This window comes from Pongo abelii, chromosome 6 (genome assembly GCF_028885655.2).
Source record: "Pongo abelii isolate AG06213 chromosome 6, NHGRI_mPonAbe1-v2.0_pri, whole genome shotgun sequence".
Classification (NCBI taxonomy): Eukaryota; Metazoa; Chordata; class Mammalia; order Primates; family Hominidae; genus Pongo; species Pongo abelii.
The window spans coordinates 147,463,110-147,485,785 of NC_071991.2; the positions used below are offsets into that span (position 1 = coordinate 147,463,110).

The window sequence follows — 22,676 nt, forward strand, 5'->3', positions numbered from 1 at the left end:
CGCGTACCCGCGGGCTTGCACGCCCACAGCCGCCCGGCGGGTCTCCACGCACAACCTCTACCCGCAGCTGGGGGCGGGGACGAGGGGAGGGGGCGGGGACGAGGCCGGAGCCAGGTCCGCCCCGCCCCGCCCTGTCTCCGCCCCCCGCTTCCGAGCCGGCGCCGCGGCGCCTTCTGGGAAGTGTAGTCCGCGCCTGCGCCGGCTGGCCGGGCCGCCGAGGCCGGGGGCTCCGGGCGGAAACGGCACCACCAGCCAAGTGATGCGAGGCGCGCGGGGCGGGCTCAACGAGGCCGGGGGCGGGCCCGGGCGCGCCCACCCCCGCCCCTCCCCCGCGGCGCCGGCTCCCGGCCCCGCCTCCTCCTACGCGGACCCGGGCCGCCGCCGACGAGGGTCGCGTGCTCCCGCGCCAGGGGCCGCGCCGGAAACCGAGGAGTGGCGGGGAGGCTGAGCCCGGGGATGGCGCGCCAGGTAAGGCAGGCGGACGCGCGGACCCCTCGGCGCAGTGCGGCCCCGAAGGCGGCAGGGCGAAAAAGAGCTGGGACCCCCCCCGCAACTTCGGGATCGGCTGGGCGAGGCGGGGCAGGCCTGATGCTCGGGGGTTCGTGCCGGGAAGTTCAGGTCCTCGGACAACCTCTCTCTAGCTCTCCGCCCCCGGTACCCACGGCCCAGTCTCCACCTGGGGAAACCCCCTTGGCGTGGCTTGTTTCATTACAAGTTATCCTGGTAGAGTGGGCATGAAGGCCTCGGAGGGAGTGAGTAAATCTCATACTTCTGTTCTCGGTGGAATCCTGGATCCCGGGGGCTGGGGACGTGGAAATGGGGAGAAACAGGAGATAGAACAAACCCCAAGTTTTGTCTTGGGAAGCCTGCAGGTAAGGCGTTTAGATCTGAGAACCGGAGGGAGAGCCCCAGGCTGTGACAGCCTGGGCACCGTTTGGGCTAGGTTGTGTGTGGGCTGTGACGATGCTGGGAAACTCCGGTGCTGATATCAGCGAGGTATCAGGTATCTGGTGCTGATACCAGCAACTGCTCCACGTCCTTCTGGATGGGCACCTGGAGCCAGTTCTGCAACCGTGGTGGCTCCTGAGCTTTGGCCAGTCTGAGGCAGCCATGGATGGGGGGCAGCGTGTGACTAGGCAGAGCAGTAACTGTGCCAGGCCCTTGGCGTCATTAGTGCCCCCAAGCATTTGGGGAGAAGGGAGAGGCCAGGCAAATTGGATGTTGTTGGGCAGGGACAGTCAAGTGTCCTTTTCAGGTCTGGCTGTACAGTTAAGTAGCCTAGGGACACCCTGGCTCAGACATGCCCATGGCCCCATCCTAAGGCCTCCTCATACCACAGTTTCCTGTTCTGTAAAGTAAGGAGTTTGGGCCATTGACCTTTCAGATCTGATGAGGGGAATATCCTCACATCATGTAGCTTCATGGAGAAGGTGGCCAGGAGTGACCTTGGGGAGTGGTAGGTCACAGTCCGGTGGAGAGGAGCGGGGAGGGTCCCCAGAAGCTCAGGGGGATGTGAGCACAGCCTCCAGGTTGAGAGGTCCTGTGGCAGGGTCTGATCTGGGAGCCCGAGCTTGAGGCCCACTGGGAGAGCAGGTCTAGGTTGGGAAGGACCATGAGAGGGGCAGGTCCAGCAGGCACTGAAGCTGCAGTTTTTGTGCTGGGCTGGTGACACGGTGGAAGGGTGATGTTAGGAGGACCAGGGTGCAGCTATGAGCTAGGAGGCTGCCCGGTTACAACAGTCCTGGGTCACCCCAGAAAGCTTTTCTCCATTGGTTGGGGGAAGGAGGTGAAGTAGGGCCCGAGGAGGAAGGCCGGTGGTGTGTGGGCAGAGCCAGCCAGTGGTGGCCTTCCTCCTCCCGAAGATGAGTGTTGTAGCCCAGGTGTTTGCACGCTCACACTTGCTCACTCCCTCACACACAAAACCCTCACTCTTTGCTTTTTCTGGGGAGAGAGAGGCCACTGGCAGAAGTGCCTACCCTGGCCACAGTCAGTTCCCATTCTCATTTTGTAAGAATTTTGTCACAAAACAGTTTGTCTTGAGGCTGAGATGGTGAGAGGCCTGGAAAGCATCTCTTACAGATTCCTGGAAGAGCTGGGATATATTTAGCCTGGAGCGAGAGAGACACCGGTGGTCAGGAGCAGTATGTGGAAGAGCTCAGCTGGCGGGCTCAGACCTGCAAGCAAGCGGGCATTAGGCAGACAGGTCTGGCTGCAGTATTACTTATCATAGCACTTAATATTAATAGTCCCCGCATTTGTTCTAGGCACTATTCCTGTATTTGTTTTGTCTTCACAATATCTCTACGAGGTAGGTTGTTATGATCCCAGTATTATAGATGAGTTCACTGAGGCCCAAATGGGTTAGGTTTGGCTGAGGTCTCATAACTAGTATGAAACAAGGCAGGGATTGGAATTCTGGCAGCCTGGCTCCTGAGGCTAAGCCCCAGCCACTGTGCTCTGCCCTGGTCTCTGGGTCTGGAACCTCTTAACGGCCACATCAGGTCAGCAGTGGTACCAGTGGAACCAACATAGCTGGTATCATGTTCTTACCCAGAGCTCAGACCTGCCTTGCCAGCTCTGTGTTGAGCCATCAGAATGTCATGTGGGAACCCTCTGCCTGGCATAACCAAAATTCCAGACTCCCAGAAGGAAAGCAGGGGTGTGGCACACACCACGTTGTTTGCTCAATCTAGGCACCTTGAGCCACTCCCATCATTTAGGGAATGGTGGGAAGCCTCCTGATACCTAAATACCTGGAAGGCAGCCTGGGCCCTCCTGGCAAGCAAGCCTTCCTAAGGACAGCAGTCTAGGGCCGCTCTGCGCGCTCTTCTGCATAGACCCTGATGTTGGCTACATTTTCTCTGTTCCAAGATGCTAGGAAGACATGTAAATAACTCTTTGAGAGAAGTTTTGGAGGGTGTCTGAGACTGTTCCTGAGAGGGAGTGACCATACCTGGGCCAGAGCTACAGAGGTTTGCTCACAGAGAGTCTGCACATCGAGGCAGGAGGCAAAGGCTGCGGCGTCTCACTGCCCATGGGCCTCTGGGCCTCCAGGCCTCAGGCAGGCAGTCACAAGAGGGGCTGCCCCTTGCCAGGGGTGTAGATGCAGCCTGGCCAGAGGGGAGCACTGGTAGGTGTGACTGCATGGGACAAGTTATCAGCTGTTCAGGGAGAACAGGCAGAGAGCCCGGCAGTAAGTGGACAACACGGCTGCCGGTTAGTGGCAGGGACGGTTTTTTGTTTTTCTTGAAACGGGCTGGAGTACAGTGTTGTGACCTTGGCACACTGCAAATTCTGCCTCCCAGGTTCTCCTGCCTCAGCCTCCCAAGTAGCTATGATTACAGACACCCACCACCACGCCCGGCTAATTTTTGTGTTTTATTAGAGATGGGGTTTCACCATGTTGGTCAGGCTGGTCTTGAACTCCTGACCTCAGGTGATACACCCACCTGGGCCTCCCAAAGTGCTGGGATTACAAGCGTGAGCCATCACACCCGGCCTGGGACAGTTTTTAGAATCACTGACTTGGGTGGGTGCAGTGGCTCACGCCTGTAATCCCAGCACTTTGGGAGACCAATGTGGGAGGACCACTTGAGCCCAGGAGTTCAAGACCAGCCTGGGCAACATAGTAAGATCCTGTCTTTATTAATTAATTAATTAATTAAAATAACTGCCCTGAGCAGATGAAACAAGCGGTGAATTGTCTTTGCTTTATTAGGAGCGTGTTTGTTTTCATTAATAATTCGTTCTTACAAATAAATAGCTTAACATTCATTTCTCAACAGGAAAGACCCTTCCCATAATTTACCTTCTGTTTGCTTAATTTGCACAGTTAATTTTTGCCATAATTTTAAATTCAAGCCTATTGATGCTGGTCATTTTCTAGTGTCTGATGGCCACTTTAAAGTCCACTGAAGGACTTTTTTTTTTTTTTTTTTGAGATGGAGTCTCGCTGTATTGCCCAGACTGGAGTGCAATGGCACGATCTCGGCTCACTGCAACTTCTATCTCCCGGGGTCAAGCAATTCTCCTGCCTCAGCCTCCTGAGTAGCTGGGATTACAGGCGCCTGCCGCCACACCCGACTAATTTTTGCATTTTTAGTAGAGACAAGGTTTCACCATATTGGCCAGGCTGGTCTCGAACTCCTGACCTCAGGTGATCTGCCTGCCTCGGCCTCCCAAAGTGCTGGGATTACAGGCGTGAGCCACTGCACCCAGGCGAAGGATTATTTTTTAAAGAAACATAGACAAAAATGTTTGTGTTATTTTAAAAAGCCACAGGGCAGGAGGAGATGAGTACAGAGAATAGGAGATAGGAGTACAGAGTGTAAAGGAGCCTGGTGACCCAAAGCTTCCAAGGGCAACCCCAGGTTTCTTCTGAGCACTTCTCTAAACCCAGCACACAAACTAGGTGGACAACAAGAATGTATTCTCTCACAGCCCTGCAGACCTGAAGCCCTACGTCACAGTGTGGGCAGGCCACACTCCCTCTGAAGGCTCTGGGCCAGGATCCTTCTTGCCTCTTGTGGCTTCTGGTGGCCCTGGGCATTCCTTGGCTTGTGGCTGCATCACTCTAGTCTCTGCCTGTCTTCACATAGCTTTCTTCTTGTGTGTCTGTCCCTGTGTCTCTTCTGATAAGGACATGAGTCATACTGGACTAAGGGACCCCCCTACTTAGGAGTATGACCTCATCTTAAGTAATTCCATCTGCAGGGACTCTGTTTCTAAATAAGGTCGTACTTACAGGCGTGGGGGTTAGGACTTCAGCATGTCTCTGCAGAGACACAGCTCACCCCCAGCACTGTTTCTTGAGGGGATTCCTGCATGTCAGACCCTGGCTATTATCCTGGAGTGTGCGCCTGGAGGCCCAGGTGGGGTTACCAAGTGCAGGGACAGCTAGGCTGTCCCCTCTGGGATGGAACAACCAACACCCCCGGAGACTGTGCCTGCAGGTGTCCATCACCTTCAAGGACTTGGCTGTGCGGTTCTCGGAGGAGGAGTGGCGGCTCCTGGAGGAGGGGCAGAGGGAGTTCTACCGAGACGTGATGCGGGAGAACTACGAGACGCTTGTCTCTGTGGGTAAGGACAGGAGGCAGCAGCACGTGTGGCAGGAGCCTGGTGGGCGGTGGAAGGGAGGCCGGAGTCCCTGGAACCCGGCAGCCTTAGTCTTTCCACCTGAGAAATGAACACGGGGATCGTTCACGCTGCTGCTGTTTTATATCTCGGGACTGGGTTCTAGGTACAATTCGGTGGGGGTATGCGGTAGCCTCTGAGGTTCCGGCCACTCTGCGGTTCTTTGAGTTTAAGTGGTCGCATGAAAGTGCACAGACCCGCAGGGGCTTGGGCTGCTATGCAACTGTGTGCAAAGCAGAGGCCACTCCATTCCCAGGGCCACAGTTCCCTCTTCTTTCCCAGGGACAGCTGAGCTGCTCCCCCTCTCTGCTTTCCTGTCACCCTCAGAGCCTGGAAGAGCTGTCGGGGGAGGGAGCCACGCTGATGAGGGGCAGGAGCCTGCTGGTTGTGGAGGTCCCCAGGGTAAGTTATCTGTCAGACTTTGGGTGTCTCCTCCCACTCATCGGTCCTCAGCCCTGGGCAATGGGTGACCTCAGCCTGCTGAGTCCAGCCTCTCACCTCCCTGCCTCCCCTACTGCAACCTCCCAAGCTTTCACCCCTCACCCCTCTGGGCTGGAAGCCTGTTATGCAGTGAAGCATTCAGAGAAAGCCTGGGGTCACCCTGGAGAGTACCTCCTGCCTCAGGCCCCCGACCCGCCACCACCCTGAAGCCTTATCACAGCCACCCCTGCAGAACCTGCCCCAGCTCCCAAAAGTCCTGCCACGAGGCTTACATCCCAAGACCTCAGACGGTGGATGTGCTCCATTGGCCCAGATTGGGCAAGGCCGGCCATTTAGGGGGTGCCAGGAAAGGCAGAGGGCCCAGATGGTGGGAGAAGTGTGGCGGCAGCCCGCCTGGGCATTCCCCTGGGAGGCAGGGAGATTAATGAGTAATGTAGAACAGAAGAGCCCTGTTACCCAGGCCCTGCCCCCATGCCCTGGCTGTCCCTTGGCCAGAGCGCCTGGCCTGAGCCCAAGTCCTCTATATCTCATGGGACATGGTGTCTCCTCTGGCTGCTCCTTGTGTGGCTGGGAGGATTACGTGAGATGCTGGGTGTGAAAACACGCACATAGGTGTGAGTGCTGAGCAGCTGCAGGGGTGCGGGAGGTCACTGTAGCCTCTCTGCAGGGGGACAGCCCCGGCACAGCCTGCACCTCACCGCCCTGGTGCAGCTGGTGAAGGAGATCCCAGAGTTCTTGTTTGGAGAAGTCAAGGGCGCTATGGACAGCCCCGAGAGCGAGAGCCGGGGAGCCAGCCTGGATGGAGAGAGAGTGAGCCCCGAGGGTAAGTCAGACAGTGGGGCAGCGCACGCAGCCTCCTCTGCACTCCCCATGATGAAGCGCAGGTCCACGGCACTGCACCGCGTGTGGGCTCGCAGGCATAGGCCGGGAGGCAGAGTCACCTGCTGTTCCTCATGGCTAGGCCATGTGCCGCCCTCTGAGCACGTAGCCATAGCTGGCGAGAGGGCAGCTCTGACTTTCGCATGGTGGTTTCTGTGTGGGTTTGTCACCTTCCACCCACCGTGGCCCCATTCAGAGCCCAGTGATGACGACACATAGGTGGCTGACATCCTGGTCATTGTTAGCAGTACATGGCAAGGAAAGGGCCCAGAATGTGACAGTGTGACAATGTTAGGGGCATCTTACCAGCTGTTGTCTTCTCCCTCTTTCCCGACAGCAGCTGTGGCAAGAGAACCCTGCCCTCTCCGAGGCCTGCTCAGCTGCCTTCCAGACGGCCCTGCCAGCCGGCCCCACCTGGCCACCACGCCCACCGACAGCTCGTGCTCCAGTGGCCCAACTGGTGACGGGGTCCAGGGAAGTCCTCTCCCCATCAGTGAGTCTGACACAGCAGGGACAGGGAGAACCAGCATTTCAAGAGCCCTGACCGTGGCGTCAGAGGACCTGGACCCTGTGCCCTCTTCATTTTTTTCTAGGACTCAGTTCCCTTGTTGCTCTGTTCTTTTGTTAACAAAGTACCCCAGGGAGCAGGACAACATATTTAGCCTCTGGTGTAAACACCAAAGAGGAGGCGTGATGCTCAGCCCCTGGGGAGCCTCTCATCCCGCCCCGATCACTGAGCACTTTGTACACAGAAAGCCTCCGGCAGTTTCTAACATGCAGGCCCACGGCCAGCAACATTGACCTACCTGTGTGCACTGGTCTATCCTTAGACCGTCGCATCACAGCAACCCCAACTGCAGAGCAGGTCAAGGGGAGCTCCTAGGATTTCTCTGGGGTCTCATTTTATTTTTAAAACTTCTCACAAATTTTGCATTTGTCTGTTTTTATAAAAAAATAATTCAAATTTATATGGAATAAAATTGGCACTCCCAAAAAACATACCCCATTTAGCTGTGGTTTCATCTGGTGTTCAGGGGTCGTCGGGCACACTTGCTCTGGGGTTCTGTGTGCCCTGTGTGTGCCCTGGTTTGAGAAGCGTGAGTGTGAGATTGTGGCCTCCATGTTGAGGCTGCCGGCATCACTTGCTGAGCCAAATTCCGAGGCTGGGCTCAGGGGTAAGGGTCTAGGAGTGTTCACAGTGAACCAACAGTCTTGCTGTTTCCAGTTAAACCAGAAAGAAACGGTAAAGGCCCTAGCCCTCCTCGAACAGGGACTTGGGTGGCTGGAGAGGGCTGTCCTCTATGGGAACCAGATCTGGGGTGATTTTCCAGAGTCTGGAGCTGGGGCTAGAAAGGCCCTCTTGTCTTCTCCTGCAACAGAAACTGCCGACAAACCGTGGCCAACAAGGAAGGCAGGCCCGGGAGCCCTGGGCGGGGAGCACAGCCCTCCCACCTGTAGCCCCGGCAGGAGGAAGAGCCACAGAGGACAGGAGAGGGGGACCTCGGAGGCCGGTGAGAGGCGGGCTTTCCTCAGTGGGATGGCGATGGGGATGTGTGTTTAGTTCACACGAGGAGGTCATGCTGCTCCCGCTTGGGCCTGGTGGCAGCTCCACCGGGCAGGCCTTGTCTGAGTTCTCACGGGCGGGAATCTCAGCCGCCTGGAGACCTGAATGCCTGCCAGAGCGCTCCCAGTGTCCCGTCAGGACTGCACTGACCCAGGCCCACCTTGCATGTGCCACAGGAATTTCTCCTGGGAACAGCCCTTTGCAAGGCCTCATCAACTGTCTGAAGGAAATCCTCGTGCCTGGGCCCCAGCACCCCGAGACGTCCCCAAGCTTCCTGCCGCCTCTCCCCAGCCTGGGCACGTCCAGGCTAACCAGAGCAGACCTGGGGCCTGGGAGCCCGCCCGGGGCAGGTGAGTCCTGGGGCCTCAGGCTGAGGTCTCTGAAGCTTGATTTGCATTTCAACAGCGATTCCTCCTGCTCCAAACTGTCTCCCTTAGGGATCGCTGCTGTGTTGCCAGTGTCACCTTTCTGGAGCCAGGTGGCTCTCTTAAGGGCAGCGTTTGGTCAGCTGGGAAAAGGAAATTCGGAAGCAGGCTTTGCCCTGGTTTCTTCCTGTCTCTTCCTCCTCCCAACCTGGGACCCGAGGGGAAGAGCTGCAGAGCTCATGTGTTGCTTTGCATTGACGCCAGGCATGATGCATGGGGTGGGCTTGGGCTCTGGACAGCATGGTGGAGGGCCGGGGCATGGGTCTTGGAGTCAGACCCGGAGAGGCTCCTGATGCCTTGAGCCTAGGCTGTTCCCACTCACAGGGCTGCAGTGAGCTTAGCTGCAGTAATGTACTTATTGTACAACTCCATTTTCCTCAAATGTAAGTTCTGTTCAGGACCCCAGAGCTGTCTCAAACAGTGACCCTGACAGCCCACTTCCTTCAATTTGTCCTCAGAGTGATGCCACTTGTCTGCCTGCAGGGCGACTTCCATGCCTTCCCTCTTTGCCCTGTCCAGTTCTGGCAGGTGTGTGGACCCAGGCACTGGGAAGACTCAGCGAGCCACTGGAAGATCCTCATCTTCAGAGTTTGCCCCACACCCTTCTAACTTGTCCCCTGTTTGTTGTTTGTCATGAAGGCTGAGGACACTGAGCTCCAGGTGAAAACATGTTCCTTTTTCCTTTAGTGAAGACCGAGGCAGTTTCAGGGGATTGTCCCCTCCAGGGTCTGCTAAACTGTCTGAAGGAGCTCCCTGAGGCCCAGGACAGGCATCCCAGTCCCTCAGGAGTGGCGAACCGACGGCTACAGGAGAATCCAGGGGTCTGGAAAAAGGGTTCTGGAGGTAAAGGCTTCTCGCTGGGCTGGGAGGGCCCCCAGACATCCTCCATTACCCTGCCCCAGGCAGGGCTGTAGGTGGCCCCCACCATAAACACTCAGGCCCCCACATTGGCCTGTCGGGAAGAGGAGCCAGATGCGGGGGATCCCCACTGTGTAAGTGGAGCGAGCTGTGTGGGAGGGGCTCGGTCAGCACTTGATAATTCTCAGGCTGGCTCTTAGATGAGGAGCTGGACGTTCTGAAAGGAAAGTGGGGAGGGAGCAAGATCAAGAAATGGAGGATGGCGCTCTAGCCCAGCACACACGTAGCTCCTCATCGTGATTTGGGGTCCTGTGTGTTTGGGTCAGGTTTCTGCCATGTGTGTGAGAGCTGGGAACCCCAAATCCTAATTATACCCACCCAGCCCACACATGGGTTCACGTTTCTGTGCATGTCACCTCAGCTCGTTAGCTTCTCAGAACAAAGCCGTGAGCAGCTGGGTTGAGTCAGGTGTGCTGGCCATGGAGAAAGACATGATTGTTGCTGTCTGGGGAGGGCCGACTTCATGCCTGGTAGAAACCTTGGAGGCACCCCAAGGGGCCATGGTAGGGGAGGAGGTGTGTGACTCAGGTCTTTGCTGGTGATTGACAAGTGACAGCAGTCTGAGCCGGTGACTGCCATGGAGGCACGGGGGCTTTGGAAGCCCCTCCTAACCCTATAAAGGCCTCAAGGGATTCTCAGGGTGAGTCCAGGCCTGAATCTTGGGCTTCCCAATGGCCTCCTCCCGCAGGGCCTGGACACCTCCTGACCCCTCCTCCCCGTCCTGGTCTTGGAGCTGGCGGTCTGCTCTCTGTGAAGATGGAGAACAGCTGGGTCCAGAGCCCCCCAGGACCTGCATCCTGTCAGCCTGGCAGGCAGCCCCTCAGTCCCTCAGCCACTGGAGACACCAGAGGGATCCCCCAACCCAGCTGGGGCCCTGAGGCTCAAGGTGAGGCCTGAGGTTGGCTGCTCTGGTGGTCTTCCCCATGGGCTTGTCAGTCCCTGGCAAGGTTCCACTAACCCCAGGGAAGCAGCTCTCAGCAGGGCTTTCTTCCCAAGCAGTGATCCCAAAGCACTGCTTGGGATTCCCAAGCAGTGAATCCCTTCATCCATGGCCTCCTCAGCCCAGGCCTTTATCCAAGCCCCCGCTGCCTCAGGGCCTTCGTTTTGCAGTGATTCCTGGCCCCAGAAGCTACCCCTGCTGACGTGTGGCCCTCCTCACTCCCCTCCTTTCTTCATGCCTTCCAGGGAGCAGGGTTGGGGACCAGAGCCGATCAGTCTCCCACAGAAGGGTTTCCTGCCTGGCAGGTGCCAGAGCCTGGTGCAGGACTCGTCACCCCTGCAGAAAGCACGTTGGGTAGAGCCAGCCAGGGGTCTGATGGGCAAGGCTGGAATGTGTGGGAGATGGTAACAGGGTGCTCTCTCCTGTTCCAGCTGCCAGTGCCTCAAGCTCACCACTAGAAGCCCTGGAAGCCTGTCTGAAGGGCATTCCCCCAAATGGGTCATCACCTTCCCAGCTGCCACCCACTTCTTGTTCCCAGAACCCCCAGCGAGGAGACTCTGGGTCTCAGAGGCCTGAACTGCAACCCCACAGATCACACAGTGAAGGTAGATTGTGGCCATGGGCACGGGGTGGCATGTCCCTGAGCGCGGCAGCGGAGGCAGGTGCTGAGGACTGTCGGGTCATTGTGTTCGCCGGCCTCCTGAGACACAGGCCCGTTCCCCCAGGCTGCCTTTCATACTCACCCCCAAACAGCTGCCCGCATGTGCTGAAAGCCAGTGCAGATCTTCCTGCCCTACTTCCTTGTCTCAGAACTCTCTCCAGTCATGAGACTCACTGTGGGTTTCTGTGGGTCACGTGCTATGGGAGTTTAATTAGTGCCACAGGGAAAGCCTAGTGGGAGATGCTTTGGGGCAGGGTCTTCTGGTGCCCGTGCACCCCATGGCCCAGGGGTCTCTTCTCCAGTGAGCCTCCTGGTGACCACAACTGTGCTGTTCCCTACAGAAGCGACCAGAGAGCTTGTTCTGCCTCTGGGTCTGCAGGGCTGTGTGAGAGATGGCCCCACCCGGCCCCCAGCCCCCCGAGGAACCCCCACCAGCTTCTCCTCATCCAGCAGCACCGACTGGGACCTGGATTTTGGGAGTCCTGTGGGGAACCAGGGGCAGCATCCTGGAAAAGGTGAGCTGGGCCAGCCCCAGGCTGGGGTTCATCCTGGGAGAGGACTCGAGGCCCCTTGCCCAGTCCCTGGCTTGACTGGGTCAGACCCCCATGCCCATGCTGGGAGCAGAGCCAGGGATACTGAGGCAGGAGCAGATGCGGGACTTATCTTGGGTGGGTTGTGGGAGCCTAGGGTGGAGAGGAGCCTCTGTTTTAGTGACTTGTCTCAGAAGGGACAGGAAAATGTCTAAGATTTCTTTTAAAATCTTTTTGGGCTGGGCACAGTGGCTCACGCCTATACTCCCAGCACTTTGGGAGGCTGAGGCAGGAAGATCAGTTGAGGCCAGGAGTTTGAGACCAGCCTGGGCAACAATAATGAGACACTGTCTATACAGAAATTTTTTTTTTTTTTTTTTTGAGACGAGTCTAACTCCTGTTGCCTAGGCTGGAGTGCAGTGGCGCAATCTCGGCTCACTGCAACCTCTACCTCCCGGGTTCAAGCGATTCTCCTGCCACAGTCTCCCGAGTAGCTGGGATTATAGGTGCCTGCCACCATGCCCAGCTAATCTTTGTATTTTTAGTAGAGAAGAAGTTTCACCATGTTGGCCAGGCTGGTCTCGAACTCCTGACCTCAGGCAATCCACCCGCCTCAGCCTCCCAAAATGCTGGGATTATGGGCATGAACCACCGCACCCAGCCTGTACAGAAGATTTAAAAAATTATCTGGGTGGAGTGGCACCTGTAGTCTGTAGTCCAGCTACTCAGGAGGCTGAGGCAGGGGATAACTTGAGCCCCAGTGTTTGAGGCTGCAGTGAGCTATGTTCACACCACTGCACTCCAGCGTGGGTGACAGAGTGAGACCCCCATCTCAAAAATAAATACATAAAAATTTCATTTTTGCATTGAATTCCTTACCCCAGCCACAAAGAATTGCCTGTAATATCAAACTGACCCCCAACTTAGGAAGACGTACAGTGAGGTTCATGTCAGAAACATTTGGTGTTTGGTGACCTGTGCCTCCCCCGGTCACTCCAGTCGAGTTCCTCCTGCAGACTTGGAGATCTTGCAAGACTCCAGCATCCCCTCTTGGCCTTTTTATCTCCCCCACCTGGTTAATCCGAGTCCTCTTGGTCTGTGTTGTCCTGCCGACACCAGTCCCTCCGTGCTCACCTGTGTCCTGACCGCCAGTGTATCTACTGAACAGGTCTCTCGCAGCAGCCACAGCTCTGGCCAGGCCTGTGGGGCATGTAGAACAGGCCTGGGGCTTGCCGGTGTCCACAGCAGCCTGAATTCCCAAGCCCCACTATGGGTTAGCCCCTTGGGTGTGGGCTTTTCTCCCAAAATGCAAGTGACTTCATAGGTAATATGATCACATAGCTTTGTTCAAAAGCTCTAAAAGGTTATGTGGGAAGAATGAAGCCTTCGGCACTCCAGCCCCTCCTGCCACTGCTGTGAGTTCACTCCCCTCCTCCTCACACAGAGGGCAGCATCTATACATGCCCCCTCCAGGCTGCCTTTGTCATCAGCATTTGTCTTTGACCCCTTTCTATACTTTTCATATTCCTTGGCCACTAGCACCAGTTTCTTCTTTTGGACAGCAGCGTGGTATTCGGGAACATGCTTCATGTGTCCTGCCTGGGTAGACTTTGTTTACTAACTAAGTAACCCAAACTGCAGGATATTTCACACTGCCTGTCAGAAGCTTCCAGCCAACTCCCAGCTCCCTCTGTTGCCCCAGAATTCAGCGAATGTGCTGTGGAGAAAATGCATGTGGGGGTCCTCTGGTTTCCAGCCCGTGGACATTCAGAAGTTCTGAGGGTTGCCCTCCCGCCCTGTGCCTGGGCCCAGAGTCATCAGCAAATGCTTTCGGGAAAGAGAGTGGCAGCACTGTCCGCTTTATTAGGAAGGGCTCTCCTCACTCTAGAGTTTCAGTCCATCTAGTTCCTGTTACTCGCACAGCTGTCACTGGAAATAGGATGTTTGCAGTGTATTTAGTTCTTTCCTAGTTGAGTTGCATGCATGTTGGCCTGCCATGGCCTAGAGGCCAGGGGGCCTGTGTTGTTCCCCTGCTGTGAGTGGTGAAGGAAGTCTTAGCACATTCCATCTGTGGGGCCATCCCCTGTGCTGGGGACACAGGATGTGTCATCCCTCACGGTGGTGGCAGCTGAGTGTGCTGAGGAGGACTAGAACCCACACCTGTAGCCAATGCCCTCGTGACAGCCGCAGGCCAGGCTTCTGTGTGGGTGGCCGGGACGGGCCAGGCTTCTGTGTGGGTGGCCGGGACGGGCCGGGCTTCTGTGTGGGTGGCCGGGACGGGCCGGGCTTCTGTGTGGGTGGCCGGGCCGGGCCGGGCTTCTGTGTGGGTGGCCGGGACGGGCCGGGCCGGGCTTCTGTGTGGGTGGCCGGGACGGGCCGGGCCGGGCTTCTGTGTGGGTGGCCGGGACGGGCCAGGCTTCTTCCACGGCAGCCAAAGCAGGGCCACCCCAGAGCCAGGACTGACACGTCCAGTGCTCTGTGCCCAGCACCCCTGTGACCCCCCCTTCCCTGGACACAGCAGAAGATGGGGGGCTTCTGCAGTTTGCAGAGATTGAGCTACAGCCCCCCTCATCTGTGAATGTTTGATCTTCACAGGAAGCCCACCAGGAAGCTCCCCGCTGCAGGGTCTGGAGAATTGTCTAAAGGAGATACCTGTGCCTGTGCTGCGGCCTGCCTGGCCCTGCTCCTCAGCAGCAGACAGGGGACCGAGGAGAGCGGAGCCCAGGAACTGGACAGCAGACAAGGAAGGTAATAGTGGCTGCCGGGGCCCTGGGGGTAGACAGGGCTGCTCTGAGGATGCCCTGGGCGCTGCACCTGTGGGCTCAGATCTGCTCCTGAGCCAACATGGTGCTCTGGAAACAGGCCTGGGCAGAGCCTTGTTGGAGGCCAGAAAGCCAGATAGTCTGCAGCACACACGTGTAGACCTGCTGGCACCTTAGTGCCACTGTCTGCAGCTCCACCATCCTGGCTGGAGCTGGCTCCTTGTGGCTGGGTGTCCTTGTCCTGGCCATGCCATCCCCATGAGCCTTGGTGTCTGGGCACCAGTCTCCAAGCCCAGGGGTCCACGCAGCTGGGTCTGGGAATAGAGAGGTTCTGGAGGGTTCGGGCACTCCCTGGAACATGGCAGATGGGTGTTTCCCACACCTGCTGCTGCTGTGCCTGAGAGCCCAGCAATGGCAGAAACTGTTCCCTGTCCCTTCTTCTGTGGCAGCACAAGGCCCCGTGGGGCTGACAAGCCTTCTGATTTCTCATTAAAACAGGACTGAGGGCTGAGGCCTGCGAGTCAGCCCGTCTCGGGCAGGGTAGGGGAGAAGCGCCCACCCGGAGCCTCCGTCTGGTCAGCCCACAGGTGTTCACCTCCAGCTGCGTCCCCGCCTGCCACCAGCGGGGGCTCAAAGACCCTGGGGCCACCAGGCCAGGAGTGTGGAGGTGGCTCCCAGAGGGTGAGCTGGCACCTGCCCTCGGTACTGACAGCCCCGCTTCAGTTAAAGTGTTTGACAAGGAAATAGACTTCCCTCTCTGTCCCTCTGTTTCTTCCCCATCTCTCATCCTTTCCCCAGAGGACAGAAGCTGGTGCCAAACAGAAACTGAGGTTCGCTAAACAAGAAGATAAAGTGTCACAAAGTGCTGACAAGGAGCGGGGTTGGGGAGATCATTGTTTGTGTCCATCTATTGGGTTTCTCCAGTGGAGAAGCTTCTTGCGGGGCTCCTGCTGTCCACTGCTGCTGCTTGGTTTAACTTCCAGCAGAATTCCTTCCTAGACCTGCCGCAGGGCCTGCTGGGATGCTTTTGCTGAATAAATGCGGTTTTGCTGGCCCTCCCATCAGACGAGGATGGGCCCTAACTGAGCCCCACCCTTGGGCTGCTGGCCCCTGTGAGATACTGGGATGCAGGCCTGTGAGACCTAGGCCTGGCTAGAACCTGACTGCTAATGGCTTCTAAGGACTGGAGACTTCCAGAAATTTCCCCAGCAGACTTTCCAAAGCTGCTGGGGTCCTGGCCAGGCTCTGGCTTCACTTTTGTCCTCTTTCTCTGGCAAGAGAGGCAACCATTTAGGGTCCCCTAGAACTCATGCTGAGTGTGGGCTGAGCTGGAAAGGGGACCGGTTCTGTGTGCTCAGACACTAAGGCAGAGGCCTGGCTCTCTTCAGGCTGATGACAGAGCACTCTCTGGTCCCCTGCCCAGGGTCTGCCCCCAAGCCCTCCCCGCTGCACTGCCTGGAGAGCGCCCTGAGAGGGATCTTGCCTGTAAGGCCCTTGCGCTTTGCCTGCGTGGCAGGCCCCAGCCCCAGCCCCAGCCCCGGCTCCAGCTCGAGCTTCAGTGGCTCTGAAGGAGAAGACCCGAGGCCAGAGCCTGAGCTCTGGAAGCCACTCCTCCAGGGTGAGTCTGTGCGGAGAGGGAGGATAGGGGGGTGTGTGCCAGGGCGCCAGTCACCACTCTGATGCCAGCTTTGTTTGTGACATTAGAGAGGGACCGCCTTCCCAGCTGTAAGCCTCCTGTCCCTCTGTCCCCATGTCCTGGTGGGACCCCTGCTGGCAGCAGTGGCAGCAGCCCTGGTGAAGACCCCAGGAGAACAGAGCCCAGGTACTGCAGCGGCCTCGGTGCAGGTGAGCCTGGGGTCTCCTGAGGGGGCGCCCATGCGTCCCCCAGAGGGCCAGGAGTCCAGACTGGATCCTCTGAGTCCTGCCTGTCGCTTTGCCTGGCTCTTGCCAGGGAGTCCTGCACATTGGCTGTACTTTAGTTCCCTGTAAGGTGAGCTGTGTCCAAGAAGGAGGGCGGGGCTGCTGGGGGTGCTGGTGAGCAGCTGTGGGGAGGTCTGAGCCACTCACTTGATGCCATGTACACGGTGTTTGCACTTGCTAATATACATGCGTGCATGTAGACAGATATGGATGTATTTATACAATAATAGTGTGCGCTTTTAAAACTTGGCAATCAATAACAAAAGCCTCAAAAGTGAGATTTCCCCAGCTGGGGGGACTTCTTGGAGAGTGTCCCATTAGGAAAGCTAGAAGAAATGCTGCCTATTGCCCCAGGCCACCTTGCTTCTCAATCTCACTGTGACCCACTGTTTGATCCTAACAGGAAAAGCAGATGGGACAGGAGACAGGTCCCAGTTGCCTGGGAGAAAAGAGAGTTTAGAGAGTACCTGCTGTCCTGGCCCCCTCAGGAGTGCTGGAGGACGAGGACGAGGAGGGAGAAGCAGTGGTAGAGGATGGGGAGAAGGAGGAAGAGGCCAGAAATGGTCAGGGGAGGGAGCTCTGCCCAACTCCTGCAGCTGACTCCATTTACAGGCATTGGCCCTGGTCTGTGTAGACCCGGGCTGTACCACATTCTTCACTCCCCAGTGGGCCTAGCGGAAAATGGCAGAGTGGGCTGGGTGTGGACCACAGGATGCCCCAGCACGCCCTTGGAAGTCTCACTGGAGCAGGACCCACAGATGAGAGTCCTTTTTCCCAGCTGCTTCCCCAGCCGCCTCCTCCTGCCGGAGCCCCCTACATACAGGGCAGGAACACCACACACACACACGCATCGCAGCGGGCCCTTCCACCAGAATTAGGCTCCCTCATGGGCCAAGTTTCCGTCTTCTATCTCATTTAATCATTGTTTAAAAGTTGAGAGTTTGATATTGTTTTAGGGTATGTCAGAATGGCTCTGGCCAAATGATCGTCTCCCTGCCCCAAGGTCTCTGTGCTCTTTCTGTAGGTACAGCTGGGGATCCCTGCCCAGTTTCTCGGCTGGAGAAAAGGCCCAGGGTTAGTGAAGCATCCAGAGGCCTGGAGCTTGGACATGGAAGACCCAGAGTTGCAGGTGAACTGGTGGCTTCCCCCATTCCCTATGCACGGGCCAGGACCCAGAGCCCCAGCTTGGGGAAAACAGCCTTCCAGGGTCATTGTTTGGGTGATGGGTAGGAAGTCTCACCTGTAAGGCACTTCAGGTTGCATATTTCCTTTCAGTGTTTTATTACAGAAGCAGTTGGGATTTTCATAAAAGCAGACACACCTTTTAGAGGTGGAAATTGAGAAGTGAAGAATCAAAGTTTGGGGCTTGAGGGGACTTTAGAGAATAGGTGAGGAAACTGAGGCCAGGATGACCTGGCCATGGTCATTGTGAGAGGGTTGGTTCCGTGTCACACACCTGCCCCTACGGACTCATGGTGGAGACATGCAGGGGGCCTGGCACCTAGTGCCCTGGGTCACTTGGGGACAGTCCCACACCAGGAACTTTCAGTGTGGCCTGCGGAAGGTTCTCTTACTGGCTCAGGGTGTTGGCTTCTGTCCAGGCGCCACCGCTTTGCTGAGAGCTCTGAGCTGCCTGGGGCCACCAAGCCTTGCCTGTCCTCTGTAGAAGTCCTGGCTGGGGTCTCCAGGCCGAGATCCTTGTTGATGAACTTGACCAAACAGCGGTGGGGTCCTTTAGCTACTCCAGTCTTCTCTTTTTCCTCGGTTTAAAGCCCTGGAGGTGCCGAAAAGAGAAGGGCAGAGCCACAGCTGGGGGCCCAGAGAAACAGGGAAGAAACCATCTCTGCACCCAGCCTGAGGCTGAACAGGTTAGGAATGGCAGGTGCCTGGCCAAGCCTTTCCTGTGGTTTGCCCAGGGTTGGGACCAGTTCCAAGGGAATTTAGGGCGAAGGATTAGGTGATCTTTTTTAAAAAAAAAAAAAAAAAAAAAAAAAAAAAAAAGCTTATGACTCCTATGAATCTGTAACTTCTGAATAGGGAGAGTAAAAGCAGAAGCGGGTGGGAACCCTTGTGGTTTGCCTGTAACGAAGAGCACTGAGTTCTGGAGTGGCCCCAGGGTCATCCCACAAAAAATGCGCAGAAGACCCTTGGCTTGCCTGGCCCTCCTGGCCCATCTCCTGGTGCTCCCACGGCCTTGGCCTCATGCTGTCTCAGGGGCTCTGGACCCTTCTCACTGACTCCTAGGGCAGGGTGCCATTTGGTCTCATCAACAACACAAAGACCCACCGATTCCTAGAAGGTGGGAAGACCGCAGTTTAGGAAAGCCTGGTTACCATGGAAACCCAACCTGTGGTTGATCCTGCCCCCCAGTTTGGGGAACAGCCAGGAGACGTAGCCAGTTTTCATGCCATAAGCATTGGCATCTGCGTTCTCAGGCCTCACCCACCTTCCTTCCTTTCTGGAAGCTGGGCCTTGGAGGAGGCAGAGTACTGAGCGCCCTTGGTTCACGGGACCTCTGGGGAGAGAAAGGTCCTTACAAACCAGGAACTCTGACCGGTCCTTGCTCTGGTTTTAGCCAAGACCCATGAGAGGCTGCTCCCCCAGGGCCCGCCTGAGCCGCCCAGCGAGTCTCCCCCTCCGGAGCTGCCCCCTCCTATGTTGCCAGCCTCCTCCCTGCAGCCACCGTGCCACTGTGGGAAGCCCCTGCAGCAGGAGCTGCACAGCCTCGGTGCTGCCCTCGCGGAGAAGCTGGATCGGCTCGCCACGGCGCTGGCAGGCTTGGCTCAGGAAGTGGCCACCATGAGGACCCAGGTGAATCGGCTGAGGAGGCGCCCCCAAGGCCCTGGGCCAATGGGCCAAGCTTCCTGGATGTGGACCCTCCCACGGGGACCTCGCTGGGCTCATGGCCCTGGTCACAGACACCTGCCCTACTGGAGGCAGAAGGGACCCACGAGGCCTAAACCAAAGATCCTGCGTGGCCAGGGAGACAGCTGCAGGGCTGGTGACCTGCAAGGACTCTCCAGAGGGACCGCTCGCCAGGCACGTCTGCTGCCTCCAGACGCTCCCCCGGCAGAACCTCCTGGGCTCCACTGCAGCTCTTCCCAGCAGCTGCTGTCCTCTACACCCAGCTGCCATGCTACGCCGCCTGCACACCCCCTCCTCGCACATACCGGGGGCCACCAGAGCCCCCTTCCCCCTTTAGTGCCTGCTGCCTTACCCCTGCAGGGAGCCTCTCCTCCTGCAGCCAGTGCAGATGCAGACGTGCCGACCTCAGGAGTGGCACCAGACGGGATCCTAGACCGGCCCAAGGAGCCGAGCAGCCTGCTGGGAGGAGTGCAGAGGGCCCTCCAGGAAGAATTGTGGGGTGGGGAGCACAGGGACCCGAGATGGGGGGCGCATTGATGGCATTCCTCTTCTCCACATCTGCTCTTTCTTGCCGAGGGTGCAGTGGTGGTGTGGAAGCCCTGTCACCCTCCCAGGGGACGCCATCCCAGGCCACCCTCTCCCAGGGGACGCCATCTCCCTTACTGTTGCTGGGAGCCTGGCCCTTTGTCTCAACTGGGTAGAGCCCCCAGGTGCTGTTTGCTCAGGAGGCTGCTGTGGGGGTGCCTTCCTCAGCCTCTGGCCCTCTTGGCTCAGATTCAATCAAATGTTGCTTCCCTCTCCTGTCTTTCCCACTGGAGCTGCCCAAGCTTGTAGGTGGGTGGTGTGCACAGGCCACGTGTGCCCCACATATGCAGGGGGTGCCCCACACAGCTAGAGCAGCCAGGACAGCGCCTCCTAACCACCAGCCATTCCTGATCTCAGGAGCCATGAAGGGCTGGGCTCTTGCCTTCCTGGAGTAAATATTGGCACAGATTTCATTTGAGAGAACTCAGCCCCTTGGTCTAAGCTGGACTTACCTCTGTGGATTCTGAAATTAAAGAAGGGAGTTGCTAAGGAAGGCCCTGACTCCTATAGAAGGGAGCTCCATGCGGGCCTACACTGGGGCGGGGCTGGTTGTGCCACCAGCACGCTGCCTCATCTCCCAGACGTCCTCGAGAACATTCGAGAGTGTGCCAGGAAGGGTGGGGCAATTCCCACAGGACTCCCGGGGCACACTCTGAGTCCCCTGGGGCTGCCACACAGAGGAACCCTGACTGGGCAGCTTCAACAGCAGCACTTATAGTCTCTGTCCTGGAGGCCAGAAGTCTACAATCCAGGTGTCAGGGTCAGTTCCTTCTTTGGGCTGGGAGGGAGGATCGGTCCCGGGCCTCTCCCCTTGGCCTGTAGATGGCTGTCTTCCTGTTCAGATGGTGTTTTCTACACAGCTGTCTCCAAATTTCCCCTTCATATCAGGGCAGCAGTTGCATGGGGTTATGACCCACCCTAATGAGTTCATTTTAACCTGATTACCTCTCTAAATACCCCCTCTCCAAGTGAGCTCACATTTGGAGGGACTGGAGGTTAGGCCTTCACCATACACATTTGGGGAGGGGCACGATTCAGCCTGTAACACACCGAAGGGGCTGGGCCAGTCTTCCTGGTTTTGTCTTGGGAAAAGGCATGACCAAGTATCACTAGCCCACTTCTGTCCTGGTTACCGGAATGTGCCTGCTCCCAGCCCGCTCAGCTGGCACTTGGCAATGCGTTGGAACCAGCCTGCCTGTCATTCCCTTGCATCATCTTCCCAAGAGGCAGAATGCAACCTGTGCGCCCCCAAATCCCTTATTTGACCTGAGGTGGCTTCAGGACCTGGGTGTGCACCTGTTGCCTGGCAGGGCCAGCCTGGTGTGGGCTGGCACACTTGGCCCTGTCCTCAGGTCCCTGAGGAGCCTGGGACACCAGCACTGTGGTCTGGGGCAATGCTGGCTGCCCACCATGACTACAGGAGCAGTGCCTTGTGGCTGCAGCGCCCAGTGTGTCCCTCAAGTCAGGGTCACTGGGGACACACTCGGAGCCTAAGTGCCCCGCAGCTGAGCTTGGGAGCTGAAGCCTTTGCTCTTTACCACCCTGTGGAAGCAGCAGGGCAAGGACACCTGTCAGAGGGGAGTGCCCGCAACAGACTGAACATCACAAAGGGATGGGAAGATGCTTTCAGGACTAGAGTGAGTCCCGAGGTGACTGTCTGGAAACAGATCTTGAGATCATACAAGTAGGATGTTTGTTGAAATTCAGACGCTGTTCGCTCACAGCCATGCTTGCACAGAATCAGGAAGGGAAAGGCTCTAGGTTGCTCCTGCCTGAGGAGCTCTCCTTGTGGTAATAAGCAGGGAGCAGCGCCGGGCACGTTTCAGAGCCAGGGCAAGGGGTGAGACACAGTTTCGGAGCGGGGTTGAGAAGCGAAACTGCCCCTGCCCTGACTGGCTGTGAGGAGAGGACTCTTGCCTACCCCTGCTGTAGCTGGCCCAGTCCCGTCCTGCCTGCCTGTCCTCCCGTTCTCCTTTACCTTCTAAGCAGGGGTCACTGGGCTGTCCGCTCAATGGGAGGGGGGCCACCTTACACTTCCATGTGGCACATTAAGGTGGTTTTGCTTTGCTGGCTTCCGAAACAGCCACCACGCAAACCCTAGTTGACAGGCACAAATGAACAAATGAGCATGGTGGCTGTAAGTGACTGTCACAGTTAGGCAGCCTTCAACCAGCAGAGCTGGAAAGAGAGCTTGAGCCCTCACCAGTGCCGCCAGCACTCGGCCGCATCCTCACCCTGGGCACAGATGCCCCCTCCCGGCCTTTGCCTGCTTGGACAGACGAGGGTATTCAGGACTGAGCCTGGTCTAGGTGGTCCAGACCCACTTGGACCATATAATAAGTTTAAAGTTGTTTTAAGAATGTGGATTCTAAGTAATAAGCGGTAAGAAGTTCCATGGTCTGCAGCTGCGTTCCTCTGGCAGAAGCAGGTCCCTAGGTCTAGGTCTCCAGGACCTGTCCACAGTCACTGAAACGCCTTCTAGAATCGATGATCTAGTGGAAAATCTAGATGCAGTTTAGGTCTTTGGCACTGTACCCATCCCCTTTAAGAACTGTACAGTGTGGCTTGGAAGAGGAAATGTGGTCCCTTTGATGGGAGAAACTGAAGGACCTTTTGGAACTCAAAGGAGCTCCAGGGTTTGGGGTTGGGGGCACAGAAGGCTCCAGGCTGCTCATTCCATCCTGGGTGAGCCGAACGGGTCCTGGCTGACCTGAGTGCGACCTTCCCAGTCTGCCAGCCAGAGTGCCCCAGCAGGCAGGAACATGTGAAGGTTCCGCTTCAAAATATGAATGAATGGGCTCCTCGTGCCCTTATTATTTTCTGGCCACCCCCGGGGGTCTTGATGGAAGGGAGGCTGGCCTGCGGGGTGCAAGAACCACGATTCACTGCTCCCCCCTGAAGGTGCTTGGTCAAGAGCAGCAGGCATGCTGTTAGCCTTTGTGTGGGTTTGTTTTGGATGTGGCTCCTATACACAGCCTACGGATTTTATCTCATAAACCATCTTGACAGATCTTGCTCTTCACTGGGAGCCCTTAATCCATTTAAATGTAATT

At 57.1% G+C, this 22,676-nt stretch overlaps 1 protein-coding gene across 14 annotated transcripts; it reads left to right on the top strand.

The window, feature by feature from the left end:
* Nucleotides 1-347: 347 nt before the first annotated feature.
* Nucleotides 348-20,128, top strand: KRBA1 (KRAB-A domain containing 1). Of its 14 annotated transcripts, none has more exons than XM_054560723.2 (17): nucleotides 348-468; nucleotides 4,953-5,079; nucleotides 5,461-5,535; nucleotides 6,242-6,397; nucleotides 6,791-6,946; nucleotides 7,833-7,964; nucleotides 8,194-8,367; nucleotides 9,130-9,285; nucleotides 10,049-10,246; nucleotides 10,732-10,905; nucleotides 11,303-11,476; nucleotides 14,087-14,239; nucleotides 14,752-14,934; nucleotides 15,677-15,871; nucleotides 15,958-16,098; nucleotides 17,198-17,302; nucleotides 18,749-20,128. In XM_054560723.2, the coding sequence occupies exons 1-17, from the start codon at nucleotides 457-459 to the stop codon at nucleotides 19,573-19,575; spliced, it is 3,138 nt and encodes a 1,045-aa protein (XP_054416698.1). In that variant the 5' UTR covers nucleotides 348-456; the 3' UTR covers nucleotides 19,576-20,128. The 14 variants fall into 14 exon arrangements, 10 of the variants coding, with proteins under 10 accessions (XP_054416698.1, XP_054416701.1, XP_054416697.1 ...); XM_054560726.2 differs by having other exon boundaries at nucleotides 352-468; nucleotides 5,416-5,535; XM_054560722.2 differs by having other exon boundaries at nucleotides 353-468; nucleotides 5,416-5,535; nucleotides 6,794-6,946.
* Nucleotides 20,129-22,676: the final 2,548 nt, after the last annotated feature.